The following is a 16,245-nucleotide window of genomic DNA, read 5'->3' on the forward strand; positions in this document are numbered from 1 at the left end:
GCGCCCTCTTGTGGCCTGCAGGAGTACATGCAAGCAGAGCACTGTATACATAATAGTAAATAAATAAATCTTTAAAAAAGGAAAAAAAAAAAAAAAAAAGAAAGGCGAGGTGCAGACAGGGAGGAGACTGGGATCTCTGGGCGTCCCCTACATGCCCAGCTAACACATAGTTTAGGCTGGGATGTGAAATAGAGTGTGTGGAGGCAGTAGGAAGTGCCAATTAAGGGGACAAAAGCCTTTTTTTTTTTTTTAAGCAAGGCCAGGCTAGGTGTAGAGTCAACCTTAGCAATTAATGTTTGAGAGCCTTTAAATAGAGACTTGGGGAGGGGCTTAGGGTGGCTGAGAGAAGAGGGGCCGGGTCTCAGCACCTCCAGGTGTGAGTCAAACGCTCCATCCACTTCCAGGATCACACCCGACCCCGGAGCTTTTCCTTTTTTGCTCAAGTTTCCAGCGTCTTAGCGGAAACTGAAGCCCAAGGAAGGATTCCGGGAAACAGGAAGTGCTGGGCTCCGTGTGGAGGCCATCTGTGGAATCCCGAGGGGGTGTCTGGGTTTCCCTAAGTTGTATTTATTTAATATTTCCAGGCCTTTTTACTTACCCTGTGTTACCTCTTATTTATTCTGTGGTGTGTCTGTTTGTCTTTGGATATGTGCGTATGCCACACCATGCCTGCAGAGGTCAGAAGACAATTTACGGGACTCGGGTCTCTCCTTCCGATATTAGGGTCCCAGAGATCAAACTCTCCAGAGATCAGGTCTCCAGGCTGAGCGCCAAGCTCCCTAACCTGCTGAGCCATCTCGCTGGCCCCTGCGGGCAAGTTTGTATTTTTTATTTTTGTGACAGGTTCTCCCTGGGTAGCCCACGATGATCTTGAACTGGCAATCCTCGTGTCTCACTCTCCCCGGAGCTGGGACTACATGCGGGTGCTACCACCTTTAGCTCAGATAGGAGAGTCATGTTGGAACCCCCAAATCTCCCACCTGCCCGTGCAGGGCCTTCTGCTCAGCGATCTGACGGGTACAACCTGGCAGCCTCCACTCAGATTCCCAGTTAGAGTCTTCAGCGGCCGCCACTCACGCCGTCATCCTCTCCCCATTGGTCCTATACACTATTTCCCCGCCCCTTGCGCTTTTGAGGACCAATCAGATCCTCCTAACTGACCCGTCTTAGCTGCCCCGCCCCTCACCGGGGGCAGACGCGTAAAGGGCACGAACCTCGAGTCGCAAGCGGGCAAAACGGTGACCCAACCCGGAACCCCTTGAGAGTCCAGGGGCGAAAGTGCGCAGGAGGGACTTGTTGGAGGGGCTGGCTGGGCTCGAACCTGGTACCACCAGGTAAGTCCAAGCGCCCGGAAAACGGAAGCCTTGTGGGGGCGTCCGGCTGAGACGGGGCTCCAGTTGGATCTCAGGATGGACGGTCAGGGAGGGACCCCAACCCTCTCCAGAGCTGTTTTGTAGCCACCCCGACTCCAGAGAGGGAGTGACGCTCACGCAGCGTCACCCAGCCTGGAAATCTGGGTTCCGGCAGCGGTGTGCGGTTGCCACTTGTCAAGTTACACAGCTCAATCTTCTTTCTCTCCGCGGGAGGTCGCTTACCTCAGCCTAGGACAAGTTTCCCTTACTGAGGGCTCTTCCAGACCCCCTCACTAGTCCACACTCCCCCTTCTTACACGCCCTTCCTCGACTCTTTGTTTTGTTTTTCGAGACAGGGTTTCTCTGTGTAGCCTTGGCTGTCCTGGACTCACTTTGTAGACCAGGCTGGCCTCGAACTCACAGCGATCCACCTGCCTCTGCCTCCCGAGTGCTGGGCTCCTTCCTCGACTCCTTCTCTCAGACTGATCATTTATTTTCGATCCCAACTCTCATCCTAGGTCTCATTTACTCTTCAAATCATACCCAGCTGGCCTGAACTTTTTTTTTTTCTTTCCTTTTTCTTTTTTATTCTCTCACATGTTACATCTAGGCGGCAGTTTCCCCTTTCTTCCTCCCCTTCCCAGTCCCTCTCACCGGCAATCCACTCCTCCTCTTTTTTCCAGAAAAAGGGCACGCCTTCCTGTGGATATTAACCCAACATAGTATATCTAGTTGCCATAAAACTAGGCACCTTTCCGGGAGGTGGTGGCTCACGCCTTTAATCCCAGCACTTGGGAGGCAGAGGCAGGCGGATCGCTGTGAGTTCGAGGCCAGCCTGGTCTACAAAGCGAATCCAGGACAGCCAAGGCTACACAGAGAGACCCTGTCTCGAAAAACAAACAAGGGGCTAGAGAGATGGCTCAGAGGTTAAGGGTGCTGATTGCTCTTCCTAAAGGTCACGAATTCAATTCCCAGCATCTGCATATTGGCGCACAACCATCTATAACGAGATCTGTATACATAGTAAGTAAATACATATTTTTTAAAAAAATAAGAAAATAAGAAAAACAACAAACAAAAAAACCTGTCTCAACAAAACAAAACAAAACAAAAAGACTAGGCACCTCTCCTCATATTAAGGCCGACAAGGCAACCCAGCAATATGAGGAAAGCAGGCAAAAGAGTCAGAGACAGCCCCTGCTCCCACTATTAGGAGCCCCACAAGACCACCAAGCTACACCACCTAGGTCAGTGTGCGTAGTTCCGTCCCATGCATTCTCTCTGGTTGTCGGTTAAGCCCCAGAGAGCCTCCATGCGCCCAGGTTAGTTGATTCTGTGGGTTTTCCTGTGCTGTCCCTGACCCCCACCCCACCCCCGGCTTCTACAGCCCTTCCTCCTTCTGTTCCTCAGGATCCCCCGAATCCCAGCTAATATCTGGCCGTGCGTCTCTGCATCTGTTCCCATCAGTGGCTGTCTATCCAGCCTCTGGGTCCTGGACCTCCAGGCTGGCCTCCCTGTCTTGGCATGAGTCTTTGGTTAGCCAATCCCCCATTGCTAGGAGTCTTAGCTAAGGTCAACCTCATAGAGCCCTGGGAGGCTCCCTTACACGTTACACGGAGTTTCTAGCTAGTTCCCAAGATGCTCCCCAATTCCAGTGGTCTCACCTGGTGTTTTCTACTTTGTCCTTTTCTGTCTTACCTTTCCTTGAGCTGTCTTTGTTACTTAGATTCACTGGGTCTGTGGATCGTAGCATGATTGTTTTTAAATTTACTAATATCCACTTATAAGTGAGTATGTGCCATGTTTGTCTTTCTGGGTCTGGGTTACCTCACTCAGGATGAAGGTTTTTTTGTTGTTGTTGTTTGGGATTTTTTTTGTTTGTTTTTGTTTTTGTTCATTCATTTGCCTGCAAATTTCATGATATTATTTTTTTTAACAGCTAAGCAATACTCCATAGGTAAATGTACCACATTTTCTTTATCCATTCTTCAGTTGAGAGACATCTAGGTTGTTTCCAGTTTCTGGCTATTATGAATAATAGAGCAGCATGAACATAGTCGAGCAAGTGGCCTTGTGCTACGATGGAACATCCTTTTGGTATATGCCCAGGAGTGGTATAGCTGGATCTTGAGGTAGATTGATTCCCAATTTTCCAAGAAACTGCCATATTGATTTCCAAAGTGGTTGTACAAGTTTGCACTCCCATCAGCAGTGAAGGAGTGTTCCCCTTTCTCCACACCCTCGCCAGCATGAGCTGTTGCTTGTAGATGGAACCTCAGAGTTGTTTCCCTGATGACTAAGGATGCTGAGCATTTCTTTACGTGTTTCTCAGCCATTAGATATTCCTCTGTTGAGAATTCTCTGTTTAGATCTGTACCCCATTTTAAAATTTGATTATTTGGTTTGTTGATGTCTAGTGTTTTTTTTAAAGTTCTTTATGTTTTTTGGATAGCAGCCCTCTGTCAGATGTAGGGTTGGCGAAGATCTTATTACAGTCTGTAGGCTGTCGTTTTGTTCTGTTGACCGTTTCCTTTGCCTTACAGAAGCTGTTCAGTTTCATGAGGTCCCACTTATTAATTGTTGACCTTAGAGCCTGGGCTGTTGGTGTTCTGCTCAGGAAACTGTCTCCTGAGCCAATGAGTTCAAGGCTCTTCCCTACTTTGTCTTCTATCAGATTTTTTTTTAAAGATTTATTTATTATGTATACAATGCTCTGCTTGTATGTACACCTGCAGGCCAGAAGAGAGCATCAGATCACAAAGTAGATGGTTGTGAGCCACCATGTGGCTGCTGGGAATTGAACTCAGGACCTCTGGAAGAGCAGTCAGTGCTCCTAACCTCTGAGCCATCTCTCCAGCCCCCTCTTCTATCAGATTTAGTGTATAGAGTTTTTTGTTTGTTTGTTTGTTTTGTTTTGTTTTTTGGTTTTTCGAGACAGGGTCTCTCTATGTAGCCTTGGCTGTCCTGGACCCGCTTTGTAGACCAGGCTGGCCTCGAACTCACAGCGATCCACCTGCCTCTGCCTCCCGAGTGCTGGGATTATAGGCGTGCGCCACCACGCCCAGCTAGATTTAGTGTATAGAGTTTTATGTTGAGGTCTTTGAACCACTTGGATTTGAGTTTTGTGCAGGGTGATAGATATGGATCTATTTGTATTTTTTTCTACACGCAGACAGGCGGTTAGACTAGCACGATCTGTTGAAGGTGCTTTCTTTTCTTTTCTTTCTTTCTTTCTTTCTTTCTTTTTTTTTTTTTCAAAACAGGGTATCTCTGTGTAGCCTTGGCTGTCCTGGACTCATTTTATAAACTAGGCTGGCCTTGAACTCACAGAGATCCACCTGCCTCTGCCTCCCAGTGATGGTGCTTGCTTTTTCCATTGTATAAATTTGTCAAAAATCAAGTGTCCATAGGTGTATGGAATGACATCTGGGTCCTCCAGCCCATTCCGCTGATGAACCTGTCTGTTTGTATGCCAGTACCACACAGTTTCTCATTACTGTTGCTCTGTAGTACAGCTCAAGATCAGGAATGGTGATGCTTCCGGAAGTTCTTTCCTTGTACAGAATTGTTTTAGGTATCGTGGGATTCTTGGTTTGCCATATAAGGTTGAGAATTGTTCTTTTAAGGTCCGTAAAGAATTGTGCTGGTGGCCAGGAGAGATGGCGCAGAGGTTAAGAGCACTGTCTGTTCTTCCAAAGGTCCTGAGTTCACTTCCCAGCAACCACATGGTGGATCACAACCACCTACAATGAGATCTGGTGCCCTCTTCTGGAGTGCCATTGTATGTGCAGGCAAAAACATTATATACATAAATAAATAAATAATGGGCTAGAGAGATGGCTCAGCCATTCAAGGTTAGGCTCACAACCAACAATAAATAAATCTTTTTTTTTTAAAGTAAAAAAAAAAAAGAATTGTGTTGGCATTTTGTTAGCAATTGCATTGAATCTGTAGACTGCTTTTGGTAAGATGGGCATTTTTACCATGTTAATCCTACTGATCCATGAGCATGGGAGATCTTTCTATCATCCGATATCTTCTTCAACTTCTTTCTTCAGAGAACTACAAGTCTCTCACTTGCTTGGCAAGATACTTTATATTATTTGTGGCTATAGTGAAGGGTGTAGTTTCTCTGCTTTCTTTATCTGCCCATTTATCATTTGTATATGGAAGGGCTACTGCTTTTTTTTTTTTTTGAGTTTATCTTGTATCCAATCACTTTGTTGACAGATTTTTATATGTTGAACTGTCCCTGCGTCTCTGAAATGGTTCTTGATCATAGTGATGGGTCATTTAGATGCATCCTTCCTTGTATTTGATTAGTGAGTATTTTTGTTGAGTATTCTTGCACCAATGTTCGTAAGAGCAATTGGTCTGTAATTATTTCTCTGTCAAGTCTTTGCGTGGTTTGTGGTAAAGGTACTTTCTTTTCTGGTTCAATCTATTTGGCATTCTTAAGCTTCTTGTACCTTTATGGGCATCTCTCTCTCTCTCTCTTTGTTTTTTTTTTTGTTGTTGTTGTTGTTGTGGTTGTTTTTCAAGACAGGGTTTCTCTGTGTAACAGCCCTGGCTGTCCTGGAACTCGCTCTGTAGACCAGGCTGGCCTCGAACTCACAGAGATCCGTTTGCCTTTGCCTCCCAAGTGCTGGGAGCATCTCTTTTTAAAGGAAAACTTTCTTCTATGATTTTTTTAAAAGGATGATTTATTTATTTAATGTATACGAATGTTCTGTTTGAATGTACACACCTGCATGCCAGAAAAGAGCATCAGATCCCAGCGTAGATGGTTGTGAGCCACCATGTCATTGGTGGGAATCGAACTCAGGACCTCTGGAAGAGCAGACAGTGCTCTTAACCTCTGAGCCATCTCTCCAACCTCTCTTCTATGATTTTGTTGAAGATATTTTCTGGGGCCTTTAAGATGGGAATCTTCTCCTGTTTCTAGTCCTGTTTTTCTTAGATTTGGTTGCAGAACTCCTGGATGTTTTGTTCCAGGAAATTTTTGGTTTAATATTTTCTTTAACTGATATGTCAGTTCTTCTATCTCTCATGCCCGAGAGTCTCTCTTCCATCTCGTCTCTCTCTTCGCTCACTTCTGTTGGTGATGCTTGCCTCTGCAGTTCCTGTTTGTTTGCCTGGGTTTTCCATCTCCAGCAGTGACTCAGTCTGTGTTTTCTTCCTTGCTTCTCTTTCCATTTTCAGGACTTGAGCAGTTTTATTCATTTCCCTCACCTGTTTGTTTGTGTTTCCCCTTCATTTCATTGAGGGATTTTCCTCTTTAAGGGCCTCTGTCGTCTTCATTTGATTGCTTTTAAGGCCAGTGTGTGTGTGTGTGTGTGTGTGTGTGTGTGTGTGTGTGTTTCAGCTGTGTTGGCATACCCAGGACTTGCTGTGGTAGGATAGCTGGACTCTGATGGTGCCATATCACCCTGGCAATTGCGATTGTGGTTTTGTTTTTGTTTTTTGGTTTTTTTTTCGAGACAGGGTCTCTCTGTGTAGCCTTGGCTGTCCTGGACTCGCTTTGCAGACCAACCTGGCCTCGAACTCACAGCGATCCGCCTGCCTCTGCCTCCCGAGTGCTGGGATTAAAGGCGTGCGCCACCACACCCGGCTTGCGATTGTGTTCTTATGCTGCCTTTTAGGCATCTGGGTTTGGTGTAGCTAAAGGTTTAGGTGCCAGTTTCTGAGCTCATATTTTTTTTTCTCCCTTGTTTTTTCCCCCCTTGGTTTCTTTTTCCTTTCTGATCTGGCTGAGTGGCCTTCGGTTCTAGTGCTCAGGAAATCCTCAGGTCCAGTGGTACGGTGTCTCTGCTGGTGTTTTGGTGGCCTGAGTGACCTCTGGAGTTTTGAGTGTCAGCTTTGCCTCTGGAGCTTCTGGGAGCTGCCGTGGCCTCTGGGGCTCCAGGAACTGAAGTGGCCTGCGTGGTTCTGGATCCTGGCATGGCCTGTGGTAGAGCAGTGCTGGCCTGAACTTTTTTTTAAAAAATGAAATAAGATGCTACAAAACTGGAAAAACAGCGAGTAGCATGGTTACAATCCCAATGGGAGACTTGAGTTTTCCAGGAGACTAAGCCAAGCACTGGAGTCCAGTGAGACCTTGTCTTCAAAATAAATAAGTATTTAATCCAGCACTTGGGAGGCAGAGGCAGGCGGATTGCTGTGAATTCGAGGCCAGCCTGGTCTACAAAGCAACTCCAGGACAGTCAAGGACACACAGAGAAACCCTGTCTTGAAAAATCAAAATAAATAAATAAACAAACAAATAAAATAAATAGATAAGTAGTCGGATGGAGAGATGGCTCAGTGCTTAAGAGCACTGTCTGTACTCCCAGGGGTCCTGAGTTCAATTCCCAGCAACCACATGGTGACTCACAACCATCTCTCCTGGGATCTGATGCCCTCTTCTGGCCTGCAGGTAGTGTTCTCATGCACATAAAATAATAAATGAATGAATAAATAAATAGGGCCATGTGCTGCTGGTGGTGGTGGTGGTGCACACCTTTAAATTGCTGTCCTCTGTTGCTGTCTACCTCACTAAAGCTAACATATTTTACAGATAGAATATATTACCTGAGCCTGGGAGATGACTCATTAGGTAAAGTGCTTGCATGCAAGCATGAGGACCTGGGTTCAAATCTCCAGCACTCATGCCAAAATCCAGATAGTGGTCAGTATTCATCTGTGTACACACAGGCATGCACCACCCTGTCCAGTTTATTCAGGCATGGGGATTAAGTCTAGAGTTTTGTGTATGGTGGGCAAGCACTCCACCAACTGAGCTACCTCCCTAGCCTCTAGAGTTGCTCTTATGTTTTTTGTTTATTATTTTGCTTTGAGACAGTCTCTCTATATAGCCCTGGCTGGCTGCCTTGGAACTCACTTTGTAGACCAGCCTGGCCTCGAACTCACAGAGATCTGCCTGTCTCTGCCTTCTGAGTGCTGGGATCAAAGGCCTGTGCCACCATAACCGGGCCTGAGTTTCTATAATAGAAAAGACTCTGATGCTGGGCGTGGTGGCGCACACCTTTAATCCCAGCACTTGGAAGGTAGAGGCAGAAGCAGGTGGATCTCTGTGAGTCCAAGGCCAGCCTGGTCTATAAAGTGAGTCCAGGACAGCCAGGGCTGTTACACAGAGAAACCCTATCTTGAAAAACCAAAAAAAAAAAAAAAAAAAAAAAAAAAAAAAGAAAGAAAGAAAAGAAAAGAAAAAGGAAAAGAAAAAATCTGTTTTTATTACTTAGTTTAAACAACAACACTGCTTAGCACTTCCTCCCTCAGTGTCCCCTCTGTCGGGCGTCCACCTCCCTCAGTGTCCCCTCTGTCCGGCCTCCTCCTCCCTCAGTGTCCCCTCTGTCCGGCCTCCTCCTCCCTCAGTGTCCCCTCTGTCCGGCCTCCACCTCCCTCAGTGTCCCCTCTGTCCGGCCTCCACCTCCCTCAGTGTCCCCTCTGTCCGGCCTCCACCTCCCTCGGTGTCCCCTCTGTTGGGCGTCCATCTCCCTCAGTGTCCCCTCTGTTGGGCGTCCACCTCCCTCAGTGTCCCCTCTGTCTGGCCTCCACCTCCCTCAGTGTCCCCTCTGTCGGGTCCCTATGTCCCCATATCCTACTGACTGAATAATGATGAATGAGCACAAACAAGCCTACACACAGACAGTAGAAAGAGCTGCAGAGAGAAAGCCCAGCGAGAACCCCTAGTTGTGTAGCAGTTTTGGGGACCCGGAACAACACAGCCTCCTAGGAGCACCGGCTGACTTGTGCTGAAGCTCGTGAAACCTCAGATCCCGTGGGTGTACAGACACGGTACAGGGGAAGTCAGGACGAGTAATCAGGCCCTTTGGAACACAGGTTTTCCTCTTGTAAAAGTGTGTCTGGGCACGTAGCTTCACTAGCTTTTTTATTTTTTGGGGTTTTTGTTTTTGTTTTTTGGATACAGGGTTTCTCTGTGTAGCCCTGGCTGTCCTGGACTCACTCTGTAGTCCAGGCTGGCCTCGAACTCACAGCGATCCGCCTGCCTCTGCCTCCTGAGTGCTGGGATTAAAGGGGTGCGCCACCACTGCTTGGCATTGATTTCTATGACTGGGTAATATGCCATTGTATGCATATCCTCCCAAGTCCCAGAATGCAACAGTGTCTTACACATGGCTGAACTGGGCCCAGAGAGGAAGTATTGGCCTTTGTGGAAAAGGCAGGCTTTAGGGACCTGAAAGCCTGGCATGGTGGCACATAGCCAAGCCCTCAGGAGACTGACGCTGAAGGACACTAGTTTAAATTCTAAGGTCACCATGGGCTAGATAGCAAGACCCAGTGGCCAGTGTATCTCAAAGACAAGGTCCCAGACCTATATATACCCCTGGACAGGTCCTTTTACTACTCAGACCTCAGTTTCCCTAGGGATGGAGGCCTGAGTGAGCTCCACTAGCGACAGGTGGAAAGCGAATCAATTATTTGTTGACGTCGTATAGGGTACGTGCGTGGAGCACAGAATCCATTGCGTGAACGAGGCAATGAGTCCCTGAACCCTCATCCCGTGCTGCACCCTTCACGGCTCCCAGGGTTCCTCACCAGGGCGGAGAGGGAGTGAAGACAGATACAGGGGACACACATACAGCAAAGCTGAGGTAGACCTGGCTGCAGCGTATCACCTCCCCTCCCCCTCCCCCTCCCCCGCCCCCCCCTCCCCCTCCCCCTCCCCCTCCCCCGCCCCTCCGCATCCTTAGGGAGGCAGTTATTACATGCAGATAAACAACAGGCCAGGGGTATTGCACATGGCCGAACAAGAGAGGCGGGTTTAGCTGATCTTAGTAGGAGCAGTCTCTGCAGCGAGCAGCCTTCGGGCCATAAACATCAGGGGTAGAGGGAGAAAGCTATGGTGGGTATTTCCTGCACACGTTGTCAGTATTCATACTCGGGCTTGAAGAAGGCTTTGCCACCCCTCTGAGCCTCATCCGGGGAAGGCCTTGCCCATTTCCCATGGGTCTGAGGGTTTGGCTCTTTTTTTGTCGTTGCTATTGTTTGTTTTTTGAGTTAGGGTTTCTCTGTGTAGCCGCGACTGTCCTGGACTCGCTCTGTAGACCAGGCTGGCCTCGAGCTCGCAATGATCCACCGGCCTCTGCCTCCTGAGTGCTGGGATTAAAGGCGTGCGCCACCATGCCTAAGGGTTTGGCTCTTGACACGGCTGTGCAGTTGTCAGAAGCACGCATTTACTGAAGAATCCCTCCCGCCCCCGCCCAGCCCTGCCCACGGTCCCTCTGTCCTCCCCTAGGAAATGGCAGCAGCCAGGACTAGCCTGGGCCGCATCCTCCCAGAGTCCTCCATGCTGTTCCTATGTGACATGCAGGAGAAGTTTCGTCCCAGCATAGCCTACTTCCCACAGATCGTGTCAGTGGCCGCTCGAATGCTCAAGGTATGTGCCTCCTCCCCCTCCCCCTCGTCCCCCACTCCGTCCTCCCCCTCCTCCTCCACCGCCACCTCTTCCTCCTCCTCTGTCTTCCTTCCTTCCTCCTTCTTTCTCTTCCTCTTCCTCCTCCTCCTCCTCCTCCTCCTTTCTTCTTCTTGACCAGGCTGCTGGCCTCAAACTCACAGAGTTCTGTCTGCCTCTGCCTCCCTGAGTGCTGGGGTTATAGATGCGCACTTCCGGTCCCGGTTTACCCTCTTTTTAGGGCCCAGGGGTCCATACCCAAACCCTCCTCATTCATACCCCAGGAACCCAGTCCCCAGTTCACATCTTTGGGATCCAGCCCCGTGTTTCTTTTTCTTTTCTTTTCTTTCTTTTTTTTTTTTTTTTCCCGAGACAGGGTTTCTCTGTGTTAGCCTTGGCTGTCCTAGCCTCACTTTGTAGACCAGGCTGGCCTCGAACTCACAGCGATCCGCCTGCCTCTGCCTCCCGAGTGCTGGGATTAAAGGCGTGCGCCACCACGCCCGCCCGGCAGCCCCGTGTTTCTTCACCCGCATAGGTCGCCCGGCTGCTAGACGTCCCCGTCTTGCTGACGGAACAGTACCCACAAGGCCTGGGCCCCACGGTTCCTGAGCTGGGGGCTCAGGGTATTCGGCCAGTGAGTAAAACGTGCTTCAGCATGGTGCCCACCTTACAGAAGGAGCTGGATGGCCGGCCGCAGCTGCGCTCCGTGCTGCTCTGTGGCATCGAGACCCAAGTCTGCATCTTGGTGAGACAGACCCTGTCTTGTCCCCTGGGTTTCCCCATCCTCAACTCCTGGCCCTCCCTCCTGCCCTGGGGCCCTGGCTGAGCCTCCCTCATCCCGGTTCCAAGTACCACCCAGTGATAAGCGGTATTTCTTTTGTGAAATGAGCTAATTTAAGAGACACGTTATAAAGTATTTAAATGCACGTGTATTGGGAGCAGCTCTCGGGAGGGTTCACTGGTCCCAAGGAACAGGGCCAGGAAAGCCGCTATGCAGTGCAGGGGAGACGGGAAAAGTGGGTGGGGGGTGGGGGGTGGGGTAGGAGGGTGGAGTGGGAGGATTGAGTAGTTTGCCCGCAGGGAGAGGAGAGAGAAAGTATATAGAGAGGGGGAAAAGACACACAACGGGGAGGTGGGAGGTGGGGGGGATGGGGGCGCGGGGCAGGGGGGATAGGCACGGGGAGGGGGGGGCGGGAGGCCGGCAGACAGACACAGGAGCCAAAATGTCTGGGTTATATAGTGAAGAGCCTCCAGGGATGGGAAGGCCCCGGCCCCTGGACTAGAGAGGTCAGGGTAGAGGGCGGGGTATGCCAGCCATGCCCTGTACAGGTAGGGACTGAGAGATGCTGGGAGAACCCAGTTAAAAAGACACCTCAACCACGTGTTCGGGCTCTGAATCCCGCTGGGGCTCCGTAATCCCTCACTGGGAGCCCTGTTCAGTGCTCAGGGTCTGGACCTGCCCTCTCTGCCCATAGAACACAGCCCTGGACCTCCTAGACCGGGGACTGCAGGTCCATGTGGTGGTGGACGCCTGCTCTTCTCGAAGGTGAGAGGGCGTCTGGGAGGACGGCAGCTCCCTTGTGCATCAGGCGCCTCGCAGCGGGGACGCCTGGCCTCTCTTCCCTCCCTCCTGCAGCCAGGTCGACCGGCTGGTGGCGCTGGCCCGCATGAGACAGAGTGGAGCTTTCCTCTCCACCAGCGAATCGCTCATTCTGCAGCTGGTGAGGGATGCTGCGCACCCCCAGTTCAAGGAGGTATGGGGCCCTTTGGGCTTGTGTGAATAGAAGAAATGCCCTCCCCCCCCCCCTTTGATACAGGGTCTCCCGTGTCCCAGGCCAGCCTTGGACACACTATGTAGTTGAAACTTCCGTTGCCCAAATCCTGGGATTACAGGCACAGGCCACTAGACCCAGCTGGCTTTGGTTTCGCTTGTTTGTTTTGTTTTTTTTTTCCGAGACAGAGACAGGGTTTCTCTGTGTAGCTCCGGCTATCCTGGAACTCATTGTGTACATCAGGCTGGCCTGGAGTTCAGAGATCTGCCTGCCTCTGCCTCCCAAGTACCGCACCACCAGCCAGCGTGTTTTGTTTGTTCGTTGGTTGGTCTTTTCGAGACAGGGTTTCTCTGTGTAGCCTTGCGTGGCCTGGACCAGGCTGGTCTGGAACTCACAGCGATCCACCTGCCTCTGCCTCCGGGAGGGCTTGGATTACCAGCGTGTGCCATCATGCCCGGCTTTTGTTTTGTTTGTTAAGCTCTGTGCAGAGCTTCCTAATTTACATTTTGGTGTGTGCATTTATGAGCGCGCACTCACTTGAGGGAGCTGGTTCTCCTTCATCCCTGTGGGTTCGCAGGACAGAGCACAGGTCTCACTGGCCTGACCCTTTCTTCTTCGGTTTTGTTTTGTTTGTTGTTGTTTTTCTTTGTGACAGTCTCACTCTTGTAGCTCAGGCTGGCCTCAAACGCAAGGCAATCCTCCTGCCTCAGCCTCCTGAGTACATACATGTTACAGATATGCACCATCATGCCTTACTGAGGAATATAATTCCTTTGGGCTTCTGAGGGACGTCCAGGTGCGGGGCAGGCTGGAACAGCAATATTACATTAGGTAGCACAGGACAGAGGAGTGTGACCAGCCAGGAGGCCCCTTCAGGCATCCTCAAATCAGTAGTGGGGCTTAACCAGGGTAGGGGCAATGGAGACAAACGCTCTGTTTTTTTTGTTTTTTTTTGTTTTTGTTTCGTTTTTGAGAGAGAAATGAGGATGGTAAAGCGGTGTTCAGCCAAGAGGGAGTTGTGTAAACGAGCTGAGAGTTCATGTGCACAGTGTGGGACTGTAGGCTCTGTTTCTTAACAATTCAACTTTATTATACAACCCAACTATCTTACACAAGAGGGAAAAAAAAAAAGGTTAAAGGGAAACAAGAGTAGAGTGAACCTTCCGGGATCCGTTCCAAGGCCTGTTCGCTGATCCTCTTCCCGATCCACGTGCTCTCAAGCCCGGTCTGAACCTGCTGCTCCTCTCTCCTCTCCGCCTGCCTATCTCTCACGTGCAGTCTCTGCCTCCCACTGAGGGTCGATTAGAAACACAGAAGTCCAGGTGGAGTCCCTGGGTCCCCCTTCCTGAATTTCCAGGCCCAGGATGGCTCCACCCCGTCTGTCTCAAGGTTAATCTCAGGGAGTATCCGTGGTGTGTCCAAGGGCAAAGCCCGCCAAGACTGCTTTCACCTGTGACAAAGTTTACAGTCCTTCCCACAGAGACTGTGTGAGAGCTGAGGGCCTAAAGGGATGATGGGAAAGATTAGACTAGTGAAGAAGGGAAAAGTGTGTGTATGTCTGTATGTGTGTATGTGAGTGTGTGTGTTTCTGTGTGTATGTGAGTGTGTGTATCTTTGTGTGTGTGAGTGTGTATGTGTGTGTGTATGAGTGTGTGCTTGCATGCAGAGTGGGTGTATGTGAGCATTTGCAAGCATGCGGTGGGCATATGCGTGTGTGCATGCACGTGGAGACCAGAGGTTGGTGTCTAGATCCTAGCTTGATGGCACTTGCATCTTATACATGAAAGCAGGGTCTCTGTGTCAAGCCAGAGCTTGAGGATGTGGCTGCTTCTCACCTGCCAGCTTGTTCTGGGGTTCAGAGACTGGAGTTGCAGTGGGTCCAGCATTTATGTGGGTTCTGGGCAACTGAACTTGGGTCTTCACATCTGTACACTGAGTCAGGGAACCTCCCCACCTCACCCCACCCGCCCTTTTTGAAGAGAGGGGCTTGCTATGTAACCATGGCTGGTGTGGGACTCTAACTGTAGATCAGGCTGCCTCCAAAATCAGAGATATGCCTACCTCAGTCTCTTGAGTGCTAGGATTAAAGGTGTGAGCCTCCATGCCCAGCCCAGGAAGACTTAAATTTTTTGAAATTTTATGCATGTGGATGCTTTGCCTGTATGTATGCCTGTGCACCACATGTGTAGTGCCCAGGGAGTCCAGAACAGGGCAGCAGATCCTCTGGCACTGCAGTTACAGGGCTGTAAGCGGCAGTGTGGGAGGTGGGAACTGAACCCAGGTCCTCTGCGTGAACAGAAAATGCTCTTACTGGCTGAGCTGTCTCTCCAGGGCCCGGGAAAACTTTGAGGAGGGTGGTTGGCTCGGGGAGAGAGGCTGCCAGGAGGACCAGAGTGATGGCAGGATGATTTTTTTTTTTGACTCCTGACTTCTGCCTGCAGATCCAGAAGATCATTAAGGAGCCTGTCCCAGACAGCGGGCTGCTGGGCCTCTTCCAGTCCCAGAACCCCATCTTGCTGAACTCCAGGCCCTGACTGAGGTGGGAGTTTAGGTGGAAGGAAGTGCTCCCTGTCATCTCTGAATCTCAAGAGGCCTGCCCCGTGGGAGGGGGAACGGTGTTCTCCTTTCCTGATTGAGCAGCTGGTCCTGGAAATATGAGGCTCCTGGGTGCTGGAGAGGGTGGGGGGGACAGGAGTTTGACTGAGGGGAGGTGGAGGTGGGGCTCTGTTCAGTCTGCCTCATGAGCAAAGGGCACAGAAGCATCACAGATCCGCACCCAGACTCTGAATAAACACTTAGGCGGCTGTGGACCATTATTGGGTTCGTGGGGCATCACTGGGGCTACTGGGGCTGCTGGGTTGTGCAGGGGGGAGAGGGAGATGCCTCTTCTGTAGATGGGGGGTGGGCAGAGGGAGGGAGCGGGATGCCTCTTTCCAGCGCCAAGCTGGGGCCAAGCAGTGTGCACATCTTGAAGTAAGCTTCTGGCTGTCCCCATCTCAGATGGCACTTACGCCCAAGCCTGCCGGCCCGCCTCCACGACTCAATAACTCTTGCGTTCTGCTACCCTGAGAGGGAGATGCTCCCCCATTCCTACCCCTACTCCCCCCCCCCCCCCCCGCCCAGTTACCACAGTTGCAGAGGTCTCTGAGTATACCCACATGACTAAACCCTGGAAAACACTTCCCTAAACAGCTCTTTGTCTGGAAGAGCACCTGTTCAGCTTTCAAGCATTACGCAGGCGCGCAGCAGGGTACTTGAGAGGAGCCTAGAAAACCAGACAGCTGTGGCAGGGACAGATTTCCTTCGTGGAGTCCTTGACCGGGCAGGCTATGAAGTTGTGGAGGGGACACCTAACACCTAGGTTGTGGTGGAGACACCAGGGTGTTGGAGATGCCCTTGTAAAGACAGATGCACTGTTCTTTTCAGGGGAAAAAAGCCTTTCAGAGTTTGCCTTTTTTTTTTTTTTTTTCCCCTTCGAGACAGGGTTTCTCTGTGTTAGCCTTGGCTATCCTGGGCTTACTTTGTAGACCAGGCTGGCCTCGAACTCACAGCGATCCGCCTGCCTCTGCCTCCCGAGTGCTGGGATTAAAGGCGTGCGCCACCACGCCTGGCGAGTTTGCCTTTTCATACCTGGTCCCCAGCCTCAGCAGGCAGATGAGGGGTCCTGGGGCACAAGCCCTGTGACACTGGGATGGTTACTAAGTGA

At 50.4% G+C, this 16,245-nt stretch overlaps 1 protein-coding gene across 1 annotated transcript; it reads left to right on the top strand.

Annotated features, from left to right (window-relative positions):
- The first annotated feature begins 1,176 nt into the window (after window positions 1–1,176).
- Window positions 1,177–15,355, top strand: ISOC2 (isochorismatase domain containing 2). Its single transcript, XM_084770358.1, has 6 exons — window positions 1,177–1,334; window positions 10,612–10,752; window positions 11,303–11,512; window positions 12,243–12,313; window positions 12,404–12,521; window positions 14,981–15,355. The coding sequence occupies exons 2-6, from the start codon at window positions 10,615–10,617 to the stop codon at window positions 15,071–15,073; spliced, it is 630 nt and encodes a 209-aa protein (XP_084626484.1). The 5' UTR covers window positions 1,177–1,334; window positions 10,612–10,614; the 3' UTR covers window positions 15,074–15,355.
- Window positions 15,356–16,245: the final 890 nt, after the last annotated feature.

The sequence above is a fragment of the Acomys minous genome (assembly GCF_964271855.1).
Source record: "Acomys minous genome assembly, chromosome: 20".
Taxonomy (NCBI): Eukaryota; Metazoa; Chordata; class Mammalia; order Rodentia; family Muridae; genus Acomys; species Acomys minous.